General features: G+C 45.5%; 1 protein-coding gene across 6 annotated transcripts in view; it reads left to right on the top strand.

Moving 5' to 3' along the window:
* The window catches only part of Mical (Molecule interacting with CasL), a 203,680-nt gene that overhangs the window by 168,068 nt on the left and 20,138 nt on the right, over window positions 1-15,474 (top strand). For 5 of the 6 annotated variants that reach the window (XM_065226303.1, XM_065226301.1, XM_065226306.1 and 2 more), the window contains 4 exons: window positions 10-159; window positions 3,799-7,692; window positions 7,763-8,095; window positions 8,207-8,239. In XM_065226303.1, coding sequence (XP_065082375.1) covers window positions 10-159; window positions 3,799-7,692; window positions 7,763-8,095; window positions 8,207-8,239 — 4,410 coding nt within the window. The remainder of the gene's footprint in view (window positions 1-9; window positions 160-3,798; window positions 7,693-7,762; window positions 8,096-8,206; window positions 8,240-15,474) is intronic. The other variant, XM_065226304.1, reaches the window with a different exon arrangement.

Genomic DNA, 15,474 nt, shown 5'->3' with positions numbered 1-15,474 from the left:
TCGTTTCAGGGTGCATCCGATTCGGAATCGGCTTCGGAGGAGATCAACTCGGCGACGGAGATTTCCACCGATTCCGAGTTCGACCACGAGCCGACCCATCGGCTGCCGCCGCGAATCTTCATCGACGATACGCACCTGCGTCGACCGGCTAGAGTACAGGTAAGTTCCATATGGGTACTCATTGCGGTAGATTAAATCTGCTTGGACATATTCCAATATTAGGGACATTGAATCAGTCGTGATTGAACTAATAGCTACGAATGACCCAAACTCCAGCACAATTTGGAGTACCTAGAACATCTAACATACAGGGAAATGGATTGTCATCGCTGTGCATGATTTTCATGAGTCTGTTTGGATTTGAATCGTTGCTAAGAGCAAAATCCCAGTCGTGGTTGATTCAGTAGATCATTTGATCTGAACTCCAGGATGATTTAGTGACCCTAGAATAACTGAAATAAAAGTAAATTGATCGATAATTATGCGCATTGGCTCTCTAAATCTGGTTGGACAAAGTCCAATATTAGGGACATTGACTCTGTCGTGGTTAAACTAATAGCTACGAATGACCCAAACTCCAGCTCAATTTGGAGGACCTAGAACAACTAACATACAGGGAAATGGATTGTCATCGCTGTGCATGATTTTCATGAGTCTGTTTGGATTTGAATCGTTGCTAAGAGCAAAATCCTAGTCGTGGTTGATTCAGTAGATTATTTGATTTGAAGTCCAGGATGGTTTTGTGACCCTAGAATAACTGATATAAAAGAAAATTGATCGATAATTATGCGCATTGGCTCTCTAAATCTGCTTGGACAAAGTCCAATATTAGGGACATTGACTCTGTCTGTCGTGATTAAACTAATAGCTACGAATGACCCAAACTCCAGTACAATTTGGAGGACCTAGAACATCTAACATACAGGGAAATGGATTGTCATCGCTGTGCATAATCTTCATGAGTTTGTTTGGATATGATTCAATGCTAAGAGCAATATCCCAGTCGTGGTTGATTCAGTAGATCATTTGATTTGAACTCCAGGATGGTTTGGAGAAACTAGAACGACTGATATAAATGGAAAAGGATCGGTAATGATAAGTCTACACTTTATGAACATGTTTGGATATGTACCATAAGTTTGCCCCATGATCAGATGCATCTTGTGTCTTATAGTCAAGGATTTAAATTCGACGATAGTTTGGATGGCCTAGAACATCCCGGAAAAAATTGTTTTGCCTATAATATACTTATTGCATCAAAAAATTCATGATTTTTTTCCTTTAACTTATTTTTGGGAGCTTGAAATCTACTGAACCCTATTTCAGACTTTTCTGGAAGGTCATTTTGGACAGTTTAGTCCTGACGACCTGCAACAAAACTAAATAACCTGGATGACAAGTCCATAAGCCTATGCGCTTCAATGCTGAGAGACTTCTGAAGTTTTCTCAAACGTCTCAAATGAGCTCTTCTGGTGTTACTCTGGAAATCTTCTAGATATTCCTTGGATATTGTCTGAACACAAACAGGACTTGCTTAAGAAGTTCTCTCTGGTTTAACGCTAATAGTCTTTTGGGCTTGTCCTGAATAACCTGTGGGGTTTCCTTAAACTTCTTTTGGAGCGCTCTAGATTCGACCTAGTAGTCCTCTGGTCTTGCTATGGATGTCTTTTGATCTCAAACAAAAAATCATCTGAAGAGTAAGCTCAGGAGATCTTCAGGAAAAAATAGGACTGCTATTTGGAGAGATTTAGACAGGTTCGCAAGACTTCAGATGTGAGCCTTTTAGGATTAAGGGCATGTTTGAATGAATCGTAGACAACCAGGAATTACTTCCCTGAGCTCTCTGAACTTGGTTTTGAATAAGTGTTTAAACGATTTAAATCCTCCAGGCTTGGTCGTGAAGTCGTCTTGACATACCCAAGGGGGCTTCTGTATTAACCTTGGACTTAGATATCCTCTGACTGTTCACTTGGATTGTGGATTATCCTTGAATTTGTTTTGAACATGAAGAGAAACGCCTCTTAACTTAATCTGGAGGTGTTTTTTCAACCTGGATGTTATTTGGATTTAACGTAGAGGTGCTGTAGACTTGCCTCCAAAGGGTCATCACTAGAAGTCATCTGGGCTTGTCGTGGACGGTTAGGACTTAGCTTCAGGGTATAAGGTAGAAGGATTTAGACGTGAGTCCGGTTAGTTTTGGAACATGTTTGAGAGGTTTCGAAAACAAAAAGAAGCAGAAACTGCGTAGTCAACCAGGAATTCGTTTCCTGAACTCTCTGAACATGGGTTAAAAGCCTTTTAAACTTAGCTTCAGAATTTACTGGACTTTTGCCTGTATTTGAGCGTTGAATCTTGTGGACTTTCCCGTTACAAATTATGGGCTTGCCCTCTGGGTTCTTTGGTTTCGTTGAAGGTCCCCTGCACTTTCCTCAAATGTCTTTTGAACTTGCTGTCGGAGTTCTTTGGAGTTGACTCCAAAAGAGGATTATCTTTAGATGTGTTGAGCAGTTCCTCGCCAAATAAGGAATCGGGTAAACTCGACCTTCTCCGGCTCACATTTTTTCTAAAATTCGTCTTGAAATTTAAAAAAAAAATGGGGCTCTTCTGGTCGAAATAACGTCTGAGGCTTGTTGTAGAGAAAATTATGATCTTCTCTGAACTTAATCTGGATGCCCTCTAGAACATCCAAACATCGAAAAGTCTTCCGGACATGCTCTGAAACTCCTTTAAGCTTTCATAGCATGCCTTCTGGACTTGACCATCAGTTCTCACAGACCCACGACTTCAGGTCCTAGAACTTGCCCGTGGAGTCCTCTGATCATCCTATGGTGTTTTTCGCTCTCTAAATACCCGGATTTCTTCTAGGCATATCCTAAAGATTCTCTGGACTTGATGTATACGGCATCTGGACTGACTCGAAAAGACCAACAGTGGAACAAGTCGACCTAGATTTTATCCAGCCCATGAGTATTGGAGACTTCACCAACAGTATGTCTAGAGATCCTTTAGATTTAGTCTGGATGCCCTATGGACTTGCTCTGACTGTCATGTTAACTTAACTCGAAGGTCCTCTGAACATGACTTCAAGGTCATCTTTTTTAAGCCTTCGGGCTTAACCGCGGATTCCTCTGAGCTAGCTTTGGTATTTTTCTTCATTAGCACCAGAATTCTTCTAGATATGCCCTGGGGGTTCACTGGACTTGATGTGGACGTCTTCTGGATTTATTCGGGAAAGAATGCCTCAGAACTGCACTGCACTGGGTTTTCGATAATTATCTTCTAAACTTATTCAACAGTAAGGTCTAACGAGGCTTTTTTAGGTTTAGCCTGAGTACTCTATGGATTGGATTTGAATATCTTTTGGACATGGATAGCCTCAGGACTACCTTCAAATGTCCTCCAGACGTTGATTACGTCACATAAACATGACTTCAGGGTCATCAGTATGAGAAATTTTCCCTGAAGATTCTGTCGACATGCCCTGACATAATTTGGACATCAATGTCTAGCATTCAGGGATATCAGGACTTATTTCAAGGTTTATAATAAAAGCCTGAAAGTCCCTGCACCGTCATAACCGCAATCCCTAATTTCCAAAAGGTCAACAATTCATCCGACTAGTTTTCGGTAAGTTATTCGACCATTTCCTGGTGGTTCCGGATATCTATGTCATAAAGCCAAAAAACAACGTTCTTAGAATGACTGACCATAACAAGACCAACTGCTACCGAGGTCATTTGACCTATTTTGTTTGTTTTTTAAATAATATCAACATATTCTCTCTCCCTCTCCCCTCAGGTTAAGCAAGTGACAATCGACAACGGCGTCCGTCAGCGTCGGCAGTTTGTGGTCCCCGGTGGTGGTGGAGCTCATCATCATCATCATCATCAGCAACAAGCAACGTCACCGCACAATCCGTCGTACCGGTTCGATCGGCACCGGAAGGACATCCACCTGGAGTTCAAACCCCTGGTCGAGGTGGACCCATCAATCAAGCTAAGCCACAATCGGGCCACCCCCCTTGCGATACCACGACCCGGCGATTACACGCTCAGCAAAACGGCCAGCACCGAAGGCATCGCGTCGAAGAAGAGCCTGGAGCTGAAGAAGAAGTACCTGCTCGGCGAACCGACCGGTGGTAGCGGGGTGCTCAAGAGCGGATCTGCCTCGGCGCTGGATTCCAAGTTCAAGAGCTTCCATTCGAACATCACCGAGTGCCAGAAGCTGTTGAATCCGGCACCGGAGATCAGTCCGACGATGCAGACGTTCCTGCAGAAGACGGCTTCGGTACCGGCACCGTCTCTGCTGTCGCTGCGAAAGGAAGCACTGCTGGCAGGGAAAAACGAGGAGAAGGAGAATGTGTACGATGGTAAAATTATGGTCGGTCAGAAGCGGTACGCGGAGACCGTCAATGCAACGCTGGTGGAGAACAAGCTGAACGAGATGAAGCGTGAGGAGGAAGGAAAGAGGGATGATCGTCCGAACAACAACGAGAGGATCATTGAGACGATTGATCTGATCACACCGGAGAAGGAGAAGAGGGTGCAGGATGACAATCGGAACGGGGCGCAAGCGCTGCAGAAGAACGAGGAAGATGAAGGAGATAAGATTGTGGAGATGAGGAACATGTCCAATTTGAAGCACATGTTTATAGATTTGACGGCGGATTCGCCGAACTGTGATCGGTCGTTGGTGGAGACTACGCTGAACTTCAGCATGACTCCACCTTCGGCTAGGGGGGTCCCGGTGCAGACTAATGGGGAGTTGAAACATAGCGTTCCGGATATAATAAGCAATATTAAGATCGATAAGAATGAGAATGCAGTCGAAGAGGTGGTGGTCGAGGAGGAACAGGAACGTACGCGAAGTCCGGCGCATGAAACTTCTATCCAAGTTCCGGACATGGGATGGAATAAAGATCAAGAGGACGACGAAGAGGATGACGATGAGGAGGATGAAGAAGACGAAGTGGATGAGGAGGACATTGATTCCGATAGCATATCGGATTCGTCGTCGTCGAGCACCTCCAGCGTGGATGATATTCCGCACTTTATTCTGGACTCGACCACCAGTCCAGAGACGCAGAACGATGAGCGGTTCGTGCCTCGGGTGGAAGTTCGTGACACCGCGGGTGAGTTGATGCAAATCGATAGTCTGATGATTATCGATGGAAAGTACATCGGAGATCCGGAGGATCTCAAGCTGCTGGAGAAGCTACCTCCGGACACCAAAATTGCCGTAGAATTATCACGACAGGAGATGAATATGGACAGTATATGTGTTGCTCTAGTTGAGGATCCTAGAGAAGAGGATTCAGAGGAAGATCTGGATCGCGATCGAACCCCGACACCTCCGAAGGAAGTGATAAGCCCCGTTGTGCCTATTCCATTATCAGTTCAGGAACTGGAATCGACCCAGCAGCCGTCGCCGCCATCCAAACCTGCTTCTCCGGTTTCGCAACCATCTAGTCCTAGTCAACCGAAGCCGGACTTGAAGTTCGACTCTCGCAACGAAAACAAGCTGGAATCGTTGATCAACCTCCCGCTGGTGCTAGATCGTAACAATCAACCTGTACAGAAACCCCGAAATCTCACCTTTTCTAGTCGTACATCGCCGGACACCGACGCGGAGAAGACTCCGTTGGCACCTTCGCAGCTGCTACCGCAACTCGCTAAGGCTGAAGGTTCCGACTCGGAGACGGAACTGACGGCGCAGAATCTTACGGAGACAGAGCTTTCCGACTGGGCCGCAGAAGATGCCGTATCGGAGAACTTTGTTGACATTGAGTTTGCGCTGAACTCGAACAAAGGAACGATCAAACGGAACAAGCCGAAGCATGGACGGCTGCAGCAGAAGAAAGCTCTTTCCAGTACGTTGACTCCGATTGTCGTTTCCAGGCAACCGCAGCAGCTGCAGCAGCAGCAAGTTCAACAGCAATCGTCAGAGGACGGAATCATGAAGAATCTAGCGATTGAGGACATTGAATTCATGGACACCGGATCGGAGGAGGAAAGTTGTATCGAAAGCTATTCGACCACCAACCGTACGATGTTGAAAAATAGAGGTTATGTGGAGTTTGTCGACCCGAGCGATCCCATGAAGACGCTGTATTCGATCGGCGGAAATGGAAATCAGCATCCGAACCTGAGTTACATGCAGGTGATCAAGCCGAAGTTGGTGGAAGCTGTCAACAAGCAGGTCGCCGGGGTGGACTACATCGAACAGGGTGCCTATTTGCTCAACAGCGGTTCGACGGACGATTCCAAAACGCCGATGAATGAGGAACCGCCGACCAAGATCACGTTCAGTGATCTGGCCGCCCAGAACAAGATGTTATTGGATCCGGTCATGAGCCAACAACAACCGGACAGCTTGAATGACATGGAAGAGGATAGTCTGCTGGTGGTGACTTCCTCGCAGGGAACCGGTGAAACCACTACAGAAGAAAGCGAAGCACCTACGATTGTGGCGGGTGTGTTGGACCGCACGGGAACTGCTACTACCGGAAGTGGAAGCAGCGGCCGCGGTAGCGTCAGTTCCTTCAGTTCGAAGCATCTGGAAGCGGATAAATCTTCCGGTAGTCCGGTGCGAAAGGTATCCACAGAGTCCAGCTCCGGTGGAAAGAAAAGCAGTTTGGAGAGAAATCTTAGAAAAGACTCGCTCAAGAACAACATCGAGGACATGGGATACGATGAATACGTGAAGCGACTGCAACAGAAGATCGCACAGATTAGCAATGCGCGAGACTCGCTGGAGATTAAAAAGAACAAGCGCAAAACGTCGAAAGGAGAGATCGGATCGGACGAGAAATCAACGGATCTGTCAGCGGCCGGCCACGAATCAGCAGCGGCGAAACCTACAGTTTCGAGCATTTACACCGAACAAAGTTCAATCGAAGTGCCAAAAAGTGTGGAGAAGAAGATCGAAGAGATCACGAAGGAACGTGTCAAGCAGAAGGACATCATTCACGATCTAGTCATGGATAAGCTGCAAACGAAGAAGCAGCTAAATGCCGAGAAGCGCCAGAATCGAAGTCGCAATCGTAACAACGGTCTCGGTCATCCACCACTTCCGCCCAGTCAAACGACTGCCTATCAACCGATCGCTCCCGAACGAAGGAATCGGCTTCTCAGTCAGGACGGCACTGAATCCCCTAATAATCAATCGTACAATTCGTGTTCCCTGATACATTCTACTCCGGCTCCAACCTTCCCGAATAAGGAAAACATTGCCTTCAAAACCCCCTCGGCTTACATGGTCACTCCCCGAAATGCCGTCGCCAGTGTGACGAAACCTACCGACGAAACCCTCACCCTAACGGAGCAACTCCGCGAAGAAGCACGAGCCCGAGCTCGGCTCAAATCGAACCAAGATCTAGGCCTTTCGCCGGAAGATCGCGTCCAGCTGCTGCGCAAGAAGTTCCACATCAACCTGCGGGAACTGAACGACCAGGAATCGCCCCTGCTGCAAAATAAATCCGATGACACGAAATTCAAGGAACGGCACCACTCGCACTCGAAACTGATGACCTCCAAGAGCGTCAACGATGTGTCGATTCTGAAGAATCTGAGCAACGATCCGGACTTCGTTTCGCCGACGGACGGTGGCATCGGCTCCGGCGGTCCGATGCCGATGAGCGGGAGCAAACTTCAGGATTACGTTTCCGATCCGAATCTGGTGCAGAGTCCGAGTGTAAGTTGGTTGTGTATGGTTTGGATTATGCGATTCCCTCTCTAATGTTTTCATTTCTCCCAAAATACAGACCGGTAACAACGGTGGTGCGGGCGACGAGGTGCGACTGCGAACGCGAAGCAAGTGCAAGGATCGTGAGCGCAGGAAGAGCATCATCGAGAAGGTGTCGGAGTTTTTCAACAGTCGCAAGAAGGAAGCGGGAAGTGGCAGTGGTACCGGTGGCGGCAGTAAGGATTCTTCGCCGACGAAAGAGAACAAGAAGGATGGCTTTGTTGGTGGTGGTGGTGATGGGCAGCAGCTAGCGGTGCAAGGTAGTAGCGGTAGTGGCAGCTCATCGACGACGACCACCGGCGGTGGGTTCTTGAGGTTTAAAATCTCGCCCAAACTGAAGGATAAGTCCAAGGTGAGTTTGTCGGTGGGGATTTTGGGAATGACGACTTTCGGTGGAGGGTGAACCATCCGGAATTGGGATTATAATTGTCGTAATTTTGCTTTCTTCGTTCATTCCTTTCAGTCATGCTTCGATGTGAGGAATATTGGGTTTGGTGTAAGGATCAACACATTTTCTAATTTAGTTTTAGGTTTAGTAGCTTTGTTGTAGTTTCTGTTTGGTTTTTCGTAACTCGCACACTTTAAGTGGAATGTTGATGACAATTTTGTGGCGTGCTTTCGTAGCCTATTGTTCGATGTTTCGGTTAATTTGGAAGAGCTCTTTGGGGAGATTTTTTGGACATGAGGTTTTCCTTAAACTCTGCACTTCTCCTGGAAGCTCTTTGAACCCCACCAGAAGAATCATCGAACATCCTTTTGGGATTCTCTAGAAGTTCTTTAAACTTCAGTTAGGAATGCCCTAGAATTTGCATGCAAGTTTTATTGAACTTTTCTGCAGGTTTCCGGGAATTATTCTTTAACTTATTGTTAAGGCTCATAAGGTTCCTATATGAGGGGGTTAGAAGGAAAGGGGTGTAAGTGACATTGATCGATTCTCTTCATCGACTTCACAGCTTTATAAACAGATTTTGCGCTATTTCTGCCACATAGTTTGATAAAGGAGGTTCTCATCTAGCATCCAGAAAGGCACACGAATCAAGGAATGTGTTTGCAGCTGAATTATTAACGAAAGAGAAAGTCGATGAAGAGAATCGATCAAAGTCACTTACACCCCTTTCCTTCTAACCCCCTCATTTTATGTTACCCTGGAATTTTCCGTATCTTCTTTTGGAAAATCCCTTCACATTTACTTTAAGTTCGTTAATTTTAGATTATCTGTCCTTTCTCTAAAGTTTTTTAGAGCTTTAGGTAAGCTTTAGAAATTTCACCATTAGCTTTCCCAAACTTCCCCGACTGGTTCCCTTCCCTGGATATCCGCAACAAGTTTCCGGAACTTCTGCTTATGGTTTTTATGATTTCATCTAGGCTTTTTTTAAATATTTCGAGGAATTTTGTTTGTATGTTAAGTTTAATTGAGATTTCCAAAGAAACACTCTCAACTTCTTCTGAACTGATCGGTTCAGATGATTTCCTCAAGTTTCCATGGAGCTTGTTTAGATTTACCCTGGGGATCTCTTGGAATTTCCTTAGACGTTCCTTGACCTTTCCATGAAACAATACTGAGCTTATTCTGGAGGTTCAAAAGGTAATAAATGCTTAAAGTGCTCTCAACTTCCCATAATGATTTATTAAAATGATTCTCTGGAGGCTTGAGGATTTTTTTCGGAGTGTTACAGATTTTTACAAGGAAGCTATCCAGAACTTATATTTACATGGAACTACTTTATTTTGCCGTTAGATATCATATGGACATCAGCTGCAGTTTTTTGAGCATTCCTCTGGGATGTTCCAAGAACTGTAGAGAATATCAGAAGTGTTTAGAGATGTTTCAAAAACTTCAGCGAAGTTACGAGGACTACAGGTCCGGAACTTTGAGGAAGTTTATAAATTTTTAAGGGTAGTTCCATGATCTTAGATGAAGGAACTTTGCAAGAGCTCCTAGAATAGTTCTGCTAAGTTTAAAGATCTTTAGGAAAGCTCAAGTATCGGGAAAGTTCTAAGGCCTTTAGGGCAGATAGTTTTGGGAAATTCCAAAAAATTAAGAAAATGTTTGAGAAGTTAAAGGACGTTAAAAATTGTAAAAACTTTACCAAATGTTTCAAGGATAAGGTCCAGGAAACTTCAAGACGCTGTGATTTGTCAAGGAAATTGTGGAAACTTTAATGAAGCTCCGAGAATTGCAGGAAAATTTTGAAATCTTTATGTTAGTTCCATTAACATCAGAAAAAATGCGGGAGCTTTCATGAGATTCTGAGAATGTTATGAGAATCCCATGAATTTCGTGAAATATCCAAAATCGTCAGATTAATTCCGAGTTCAAGAATGTTCAGAAATACGGGGAAGTCTTAAGGTTCTGATAGTTTCAGAGCAGTTCCATTGGGTTCACGAAAATTTAGAGAATTTTAGAGAAGATCAAAGTTTTCAAAACTTCAGTTGAAGGGACGTTACGTGATTTTTGGGGCAGCTCTGAGAATTTCAAGTCTAGCATATCAGAAGAATAATGGAATCTTCAGGGAAGTTCCGAGAGCTGCAGGTATATTTCGAAAACTTTAAGGAAATTCCATTCAAGAAAATAGCGGAATCTTTCAAGAAAGACACATCAGGAAAGTTTTAGGAACTACGCGAACAACATCATCCTAATGGCTGTCAAGAAAATGGTGAAGGCATTGCGAAGAAAGTTTATTCAGTCCATCACCTACGTATCGATATGGACCTCGTCGGCCGGCGGATTCACCCAAGTCCTCAGCACCAAAGTCAGCATCAAATAAGACCCAATTCCGTGTAGGAAAACGATCCGAATCCGCGGGGTCGGCTTTGACCGACATCTAACCTTCGACACACACTTCAATGATGTCAAAAACGGATGCAAACAGCGTATCAACCTGCTCAAAACTCTAGCGGGACGAAATCCAAATGCCAACCGAAGATCCCGACTGAACGTGGCGAAAGCCATCATCAACTCACGCCTAACCTATGGAATCGAAGCTACGTTCCTTGCCAAGCCCCGATTGACCGAAAAGCTAGCGCCGGTCTGTCAACAATATCTCCGAATCTGTTCGGGTCTTTTGCCAGGTACCCCCGGAATAGCTGCTTGCAACGAAGGAGGACTGCTCCCCTTTGATCGCTTCATCTCCAAAACTATCTGCCAACGAGCCATCGGACTTTACCAGCAGACATCAGGAGAAGACGAGAAAGATTCCCTCCTCACGGCGGCGAACAATTCACTCAGGGAAGCATCCAACCCGACTCTATCCAAGGTTTACTGGGGAGCTCAGAGCGAGGGATTGGAACAAGCCGAAGATTCTGACTGACCACACAATCAAACACCAATTCAGAGCTGGTGCCAATCTTTCGGCGGTACTCGAACTCCAAACCTCACGGAATGCCATAGACTCCCGGATCAGCGCTCCATTTTATCTTTGGAAGCCATTGCCGCCTTCAATGCAGCCACCATTCCCGACGACCGGCCAATAGCCATCTTCACCGACTCCGCTAGTGTGGTAGCTGCACTGGAATCCGATACGAGCAAACACCCTTGGATCCAGGCGATACAGGAACACGCGCCAAACAACACAGTCTTTGTGTGGATACCTGGACACTGCGGGGTCCATGGTAACGTAAAAGCGGACCAACTAGCCAACTCAGGTCGTTGCATGGGCAAGAACACGCGAATTGTACCTGGTCCGGACCTCAAAATATTGGTATCAAAAATCACCAACGAAGGTGGGCGGACCCACCGTTACGTCGAGAGCAGGTCATAGTATCCCGACTTCGAACACATCATACAAACATCTCCCACAATTACAAGGGAGACGGACCATTCCATAGGATCTGTGATCTATGCCGAATTCCACAAACGGTGGATCACATTATCTGCCACTGTCCGAAATACGAAGCATCAAGATCCCGCTACGACATCCCGGGAAGCATCTGCGATGCTCTCGGTAACGATCCTACCAGAATTACAGCCCTTCTAGCTTTCCTGCGGGAAGCTGGGCTGTTCGATCTAATCTGATCACTTAGCTCACCATCAGCACCATACCAGATCGCACTCGGAACCTGAATCTCACAACTAACCACCCACATCAGCAACTATACAGACCAACGCAACGAAAACGGAATTCTCCAACAAAATGACAGTGTTGGAGCGTTTATGGACGTGACAGTGGAGACATCCATTGTTTTGACACCGGGCGGACAGCCGAAGAGCGGACGACGACAACACAAACACTTTCTCACTCGTTGTGTAAATTCCGTGCAAACGAGTGCCCGGGCAGACCAGTCAGACCAGTACGTGGAATAAAAGTACAAGCGGTCGCAAATCAAATCGTGTGCGTTCTTTTACAAAGTTAATATCGGTCCGAAAACGACAGAAAATAATGGTCCTTCGAACCGGATGATCTGGTTCTCCGGTGGGCACAGTTTCGGAGTTATTTTGGAAATTTACAATCCATTGTCGAAGGAGAATTTTGGTGGACGCCAAGCAGAAAATCCCGGCGGACGCTGACGGGTGCGAACAAAAGACGGACGCCATCTAAAACAATACGACGTGCGCCATCGTAAGTGGTCTCCGATCATTGACATCAGCCGAGCTTTGTGTGACGGCCATTTTGTCTGCAGTGAGCGCCCAACAAAAGGTAAGATCGTTTCACTTGAGCAAATAAAAGAACACCTGAGTTTTCGAATATTTCCTGCACTGCCAACTGTTGAAGAAATAGCATCTCGAGCAATTGTTGAGCTACGTTTCTATTCGCGGATCGCGTCGGCAGACAGAGAAGAAGTGAAGGACGCGGAGATGATGGGTGAAACTATACAAGATTTACTCCATGAAGTGCGTGTGTGTTCGAAGAAGAAACTATCGCTTTTCAAAGAGGAGCAACGAAAACCCTTTGTCGTTCCATCCACATCCACACATCCATCCACATCCACATCCACCGAATCCACCAGGAGCACAGTTCCATCCACATCCACCGAATCCACCAGGAGCACAGTGAAGCTGCCCGAAATCCCTCTGCCTCTTTTCGACGAACATTGTGAAAACTGGCTTTATTTCAAGGATCAATTTAAAAACTTGATCAAACGAAACGAGCACCGCAACGATTATCAAAAGCTGCACTATCTAAAATCGTCATTGAGAGGAGAAGCTAGAGCGATTAAATCCAAGGAAGAGACCTTCCAATCGCTTTGGACAGCGCTTTCGGATCGGTACCAAAACGAGAAGCTTCTAGTCGACAAACACGTTTCGGAGTTGTACCGGTTCAAAGCAATCGATCCGGATCATCCGGAGTCCTACGTGAATTGATGAATGGAGTCCTCAAGCACATCCGTGCACTTACTGCGTTAGGATTTCCCCTCGACAAGACGTCCGAGGTTTTCCTAGTGCATATGGTTTAAGATCGTGTCGACAGAGAGACTCGTAAAGCATTCGAAATGCAACAAACCGATTCTACCTACCATCGCTGGTCAGCGATGATTACGTTTCTTCAAGACCGTTGCAGGATTTTAGAAAGCATCGAATCTGGACAAGACCGTACGGATGAAAGGAACTCGAAGGCAAGACAAGCCAATACCAATCCATGGCAAAGATTTACATCGAGAGCTCCTGTGTCATTGCAGACTGCTCTAGTACTTCTTGCAGACGGTGTTCAGAACGACACCATACCATCATAGAGGTAACTCTAAGACCAGAAGGTCCCGAATAAACGTGCTCAACTTTTGGCTCAGCGCTGGTACTATCTTCGGTCCCAAGCTAATCGATTCACCCCTCGAAACATAGGAAAATCCACGAACCCCTCATTTTATCTGTCAAACTTTCATAGCGAATCAAAACAAACATAGTGTAGTACTAGAATTTCGACTAGAATAGGGTACGTTAATCGATTTACTTGGGACCAATAGGCTAGTCAAGGAGTGAGCCAATTTAAAATCGTAAGTTTCGTATTGATTGTTGATACCATGGTGCATTTTGAGTTATCAGCAGTCAAACGGGACACGAATAAACCTACAGTTACTTCTGGACCGTCTTCAGCAAACAAACAGCAGAACACATCAAACGAACCTTCTGCAAATTTTGTTATACACAGTCATACTTCTGGTGGAGAACACCTACGGTGAACGCTTTGAGAGTACAGAGTAGACCATTATTGGATGGTGCATCAATGGTCAGTTTGATAACTACTGATTGCGTCAGACGGATGAGTTTGAAGTTGGAAGCAACAAATATTTGTTTGGGTGGTGTATGCAGTCAGCATTGTCACATTCGTCACAGTGTGCGCGCCAAAGTTTTGTCCAAACATAGCAACTACGAACGTGAAGTGGAGTTCCTAGAAACAACGAATGTAACTACGCACTTGCCGATACAAACATTTGATATTTCATCTTGGCAAATTCCAGAACACGTTATTATTTCGGATCCATGGTTCAGCACTCCGGGACCAGTGGACATGCTGTTGCGAATGGAGTTATACTGGGAACTGTTTTCTGGTGAACAGGTGTTTCTGAAAGATACATTCGGTTTGCGACAAACGGATTTCGGATGGGTAGTAGGTGGAGTCATTGAACGTGAGAGCAAGCTAGTTGACCAGCAAGACTGCTATTGTCAACTGATTACAAATGAACAACTGCATAGCCAATTGCAGAAGTTCTGGGAAGGAGATGACGTTCAGTTTACCTCTAGTACATAATCAGAAGGGCTTCTTGCAGAACGCCACTTTGTCGAGACATACAAACGATTGCCAGATGGTTCGTACATGACTAGATTACCATTTCGTGAAGGTTCACATTGGGAACGTCGAAGCATATGGCACATCAAAGGTTCCTGTCGATGGAGCTTCGTTTGCTAAAGGATCCACAACTGTACGAAGCTTACAAGTGTTTTATGGACGAGTATGAATCCATGGGGCACATGATGAAGATTGGAACCATCGATACAACACCTAGAGGACACTCCTGATCAATATTTCTTGCCGCATCATCCAGTGCTACGACCATCGAATAGTACTATTTCTGGAGGTCAAACCCTAACGACAAACTGGTGGTGTACATGTTATCAACTGTAAGCTACGGAACGGCAAGTGCTAGAAGGTCACTTCAACAACTGTGTCATGACGAAAAGGACAGATTCCCCAAGGCAGCGGCTCGCGGTTTGTTGGACTTATTGTCTGGGGCAGACAGCATTGAAGAGGCAACAAGGTCAGCTCATGGAGATGATGGCATCAGCAGAGTTCCAATTGCATAAATGGTGCTCTAGCAAAAGTCAACTGTTGGACAACATTCCCTTTGAACATCAGGAGCAGAAGGTCTTATTGTCGGACTAAAAATCGACTAAAACAACAACATGGCTAACATGGCAGCCAAGCAGCGACCTTTTCGTTTTGGATCTAAAGACAATTGAATTCAACGAGACCAGTAACACGAAAAGGACTATTTTGTCAGACATCGCGAAACTCTACGACCCTGTCGGACTGATCGGACCTATGATACTTGCGGCAAAGCTGATCGTACGAGTAATTTGGTAGCGTGGTAGTAACTGGGACGAACTAATTCATACCGACCTAAACTCCTAGTGACAAAAGTTTCGTTCCCAAATCGCAAAAAATGGACCCAATAGAAGTAAAAGGTGTGTGCTTCACGGTTTTTTCCGACGCGTCGAAATTACGCGTGTATCGGTAAGTCTCCTTTGCTCAAAATCGCGTCAATTAGGAAACCTGAAGAACAATTAAAGATCCCAAG

This window comes from Ochlerotatus camptorhynchus, unplaced genomic scaffold (genome assembly GCF_037179485.1).
Source record: "Ochlerotatus camptorhynchus isolate MF236.1 unplaced genomic scaffold, CSIRO-AGI_Acam_v1.1 ptg000248l, whole genome shotgun sequence".
Lineage (NCBI taxonomy): Eukaryota > Metazoa > Arthropoda > Insecta > Diptera > Culicidae > Ochlerotatus > Ochlerotatus camptorhynchus.
This window is presented reverse-complemented; position numbering and strand designations above follow the sequence as displayed.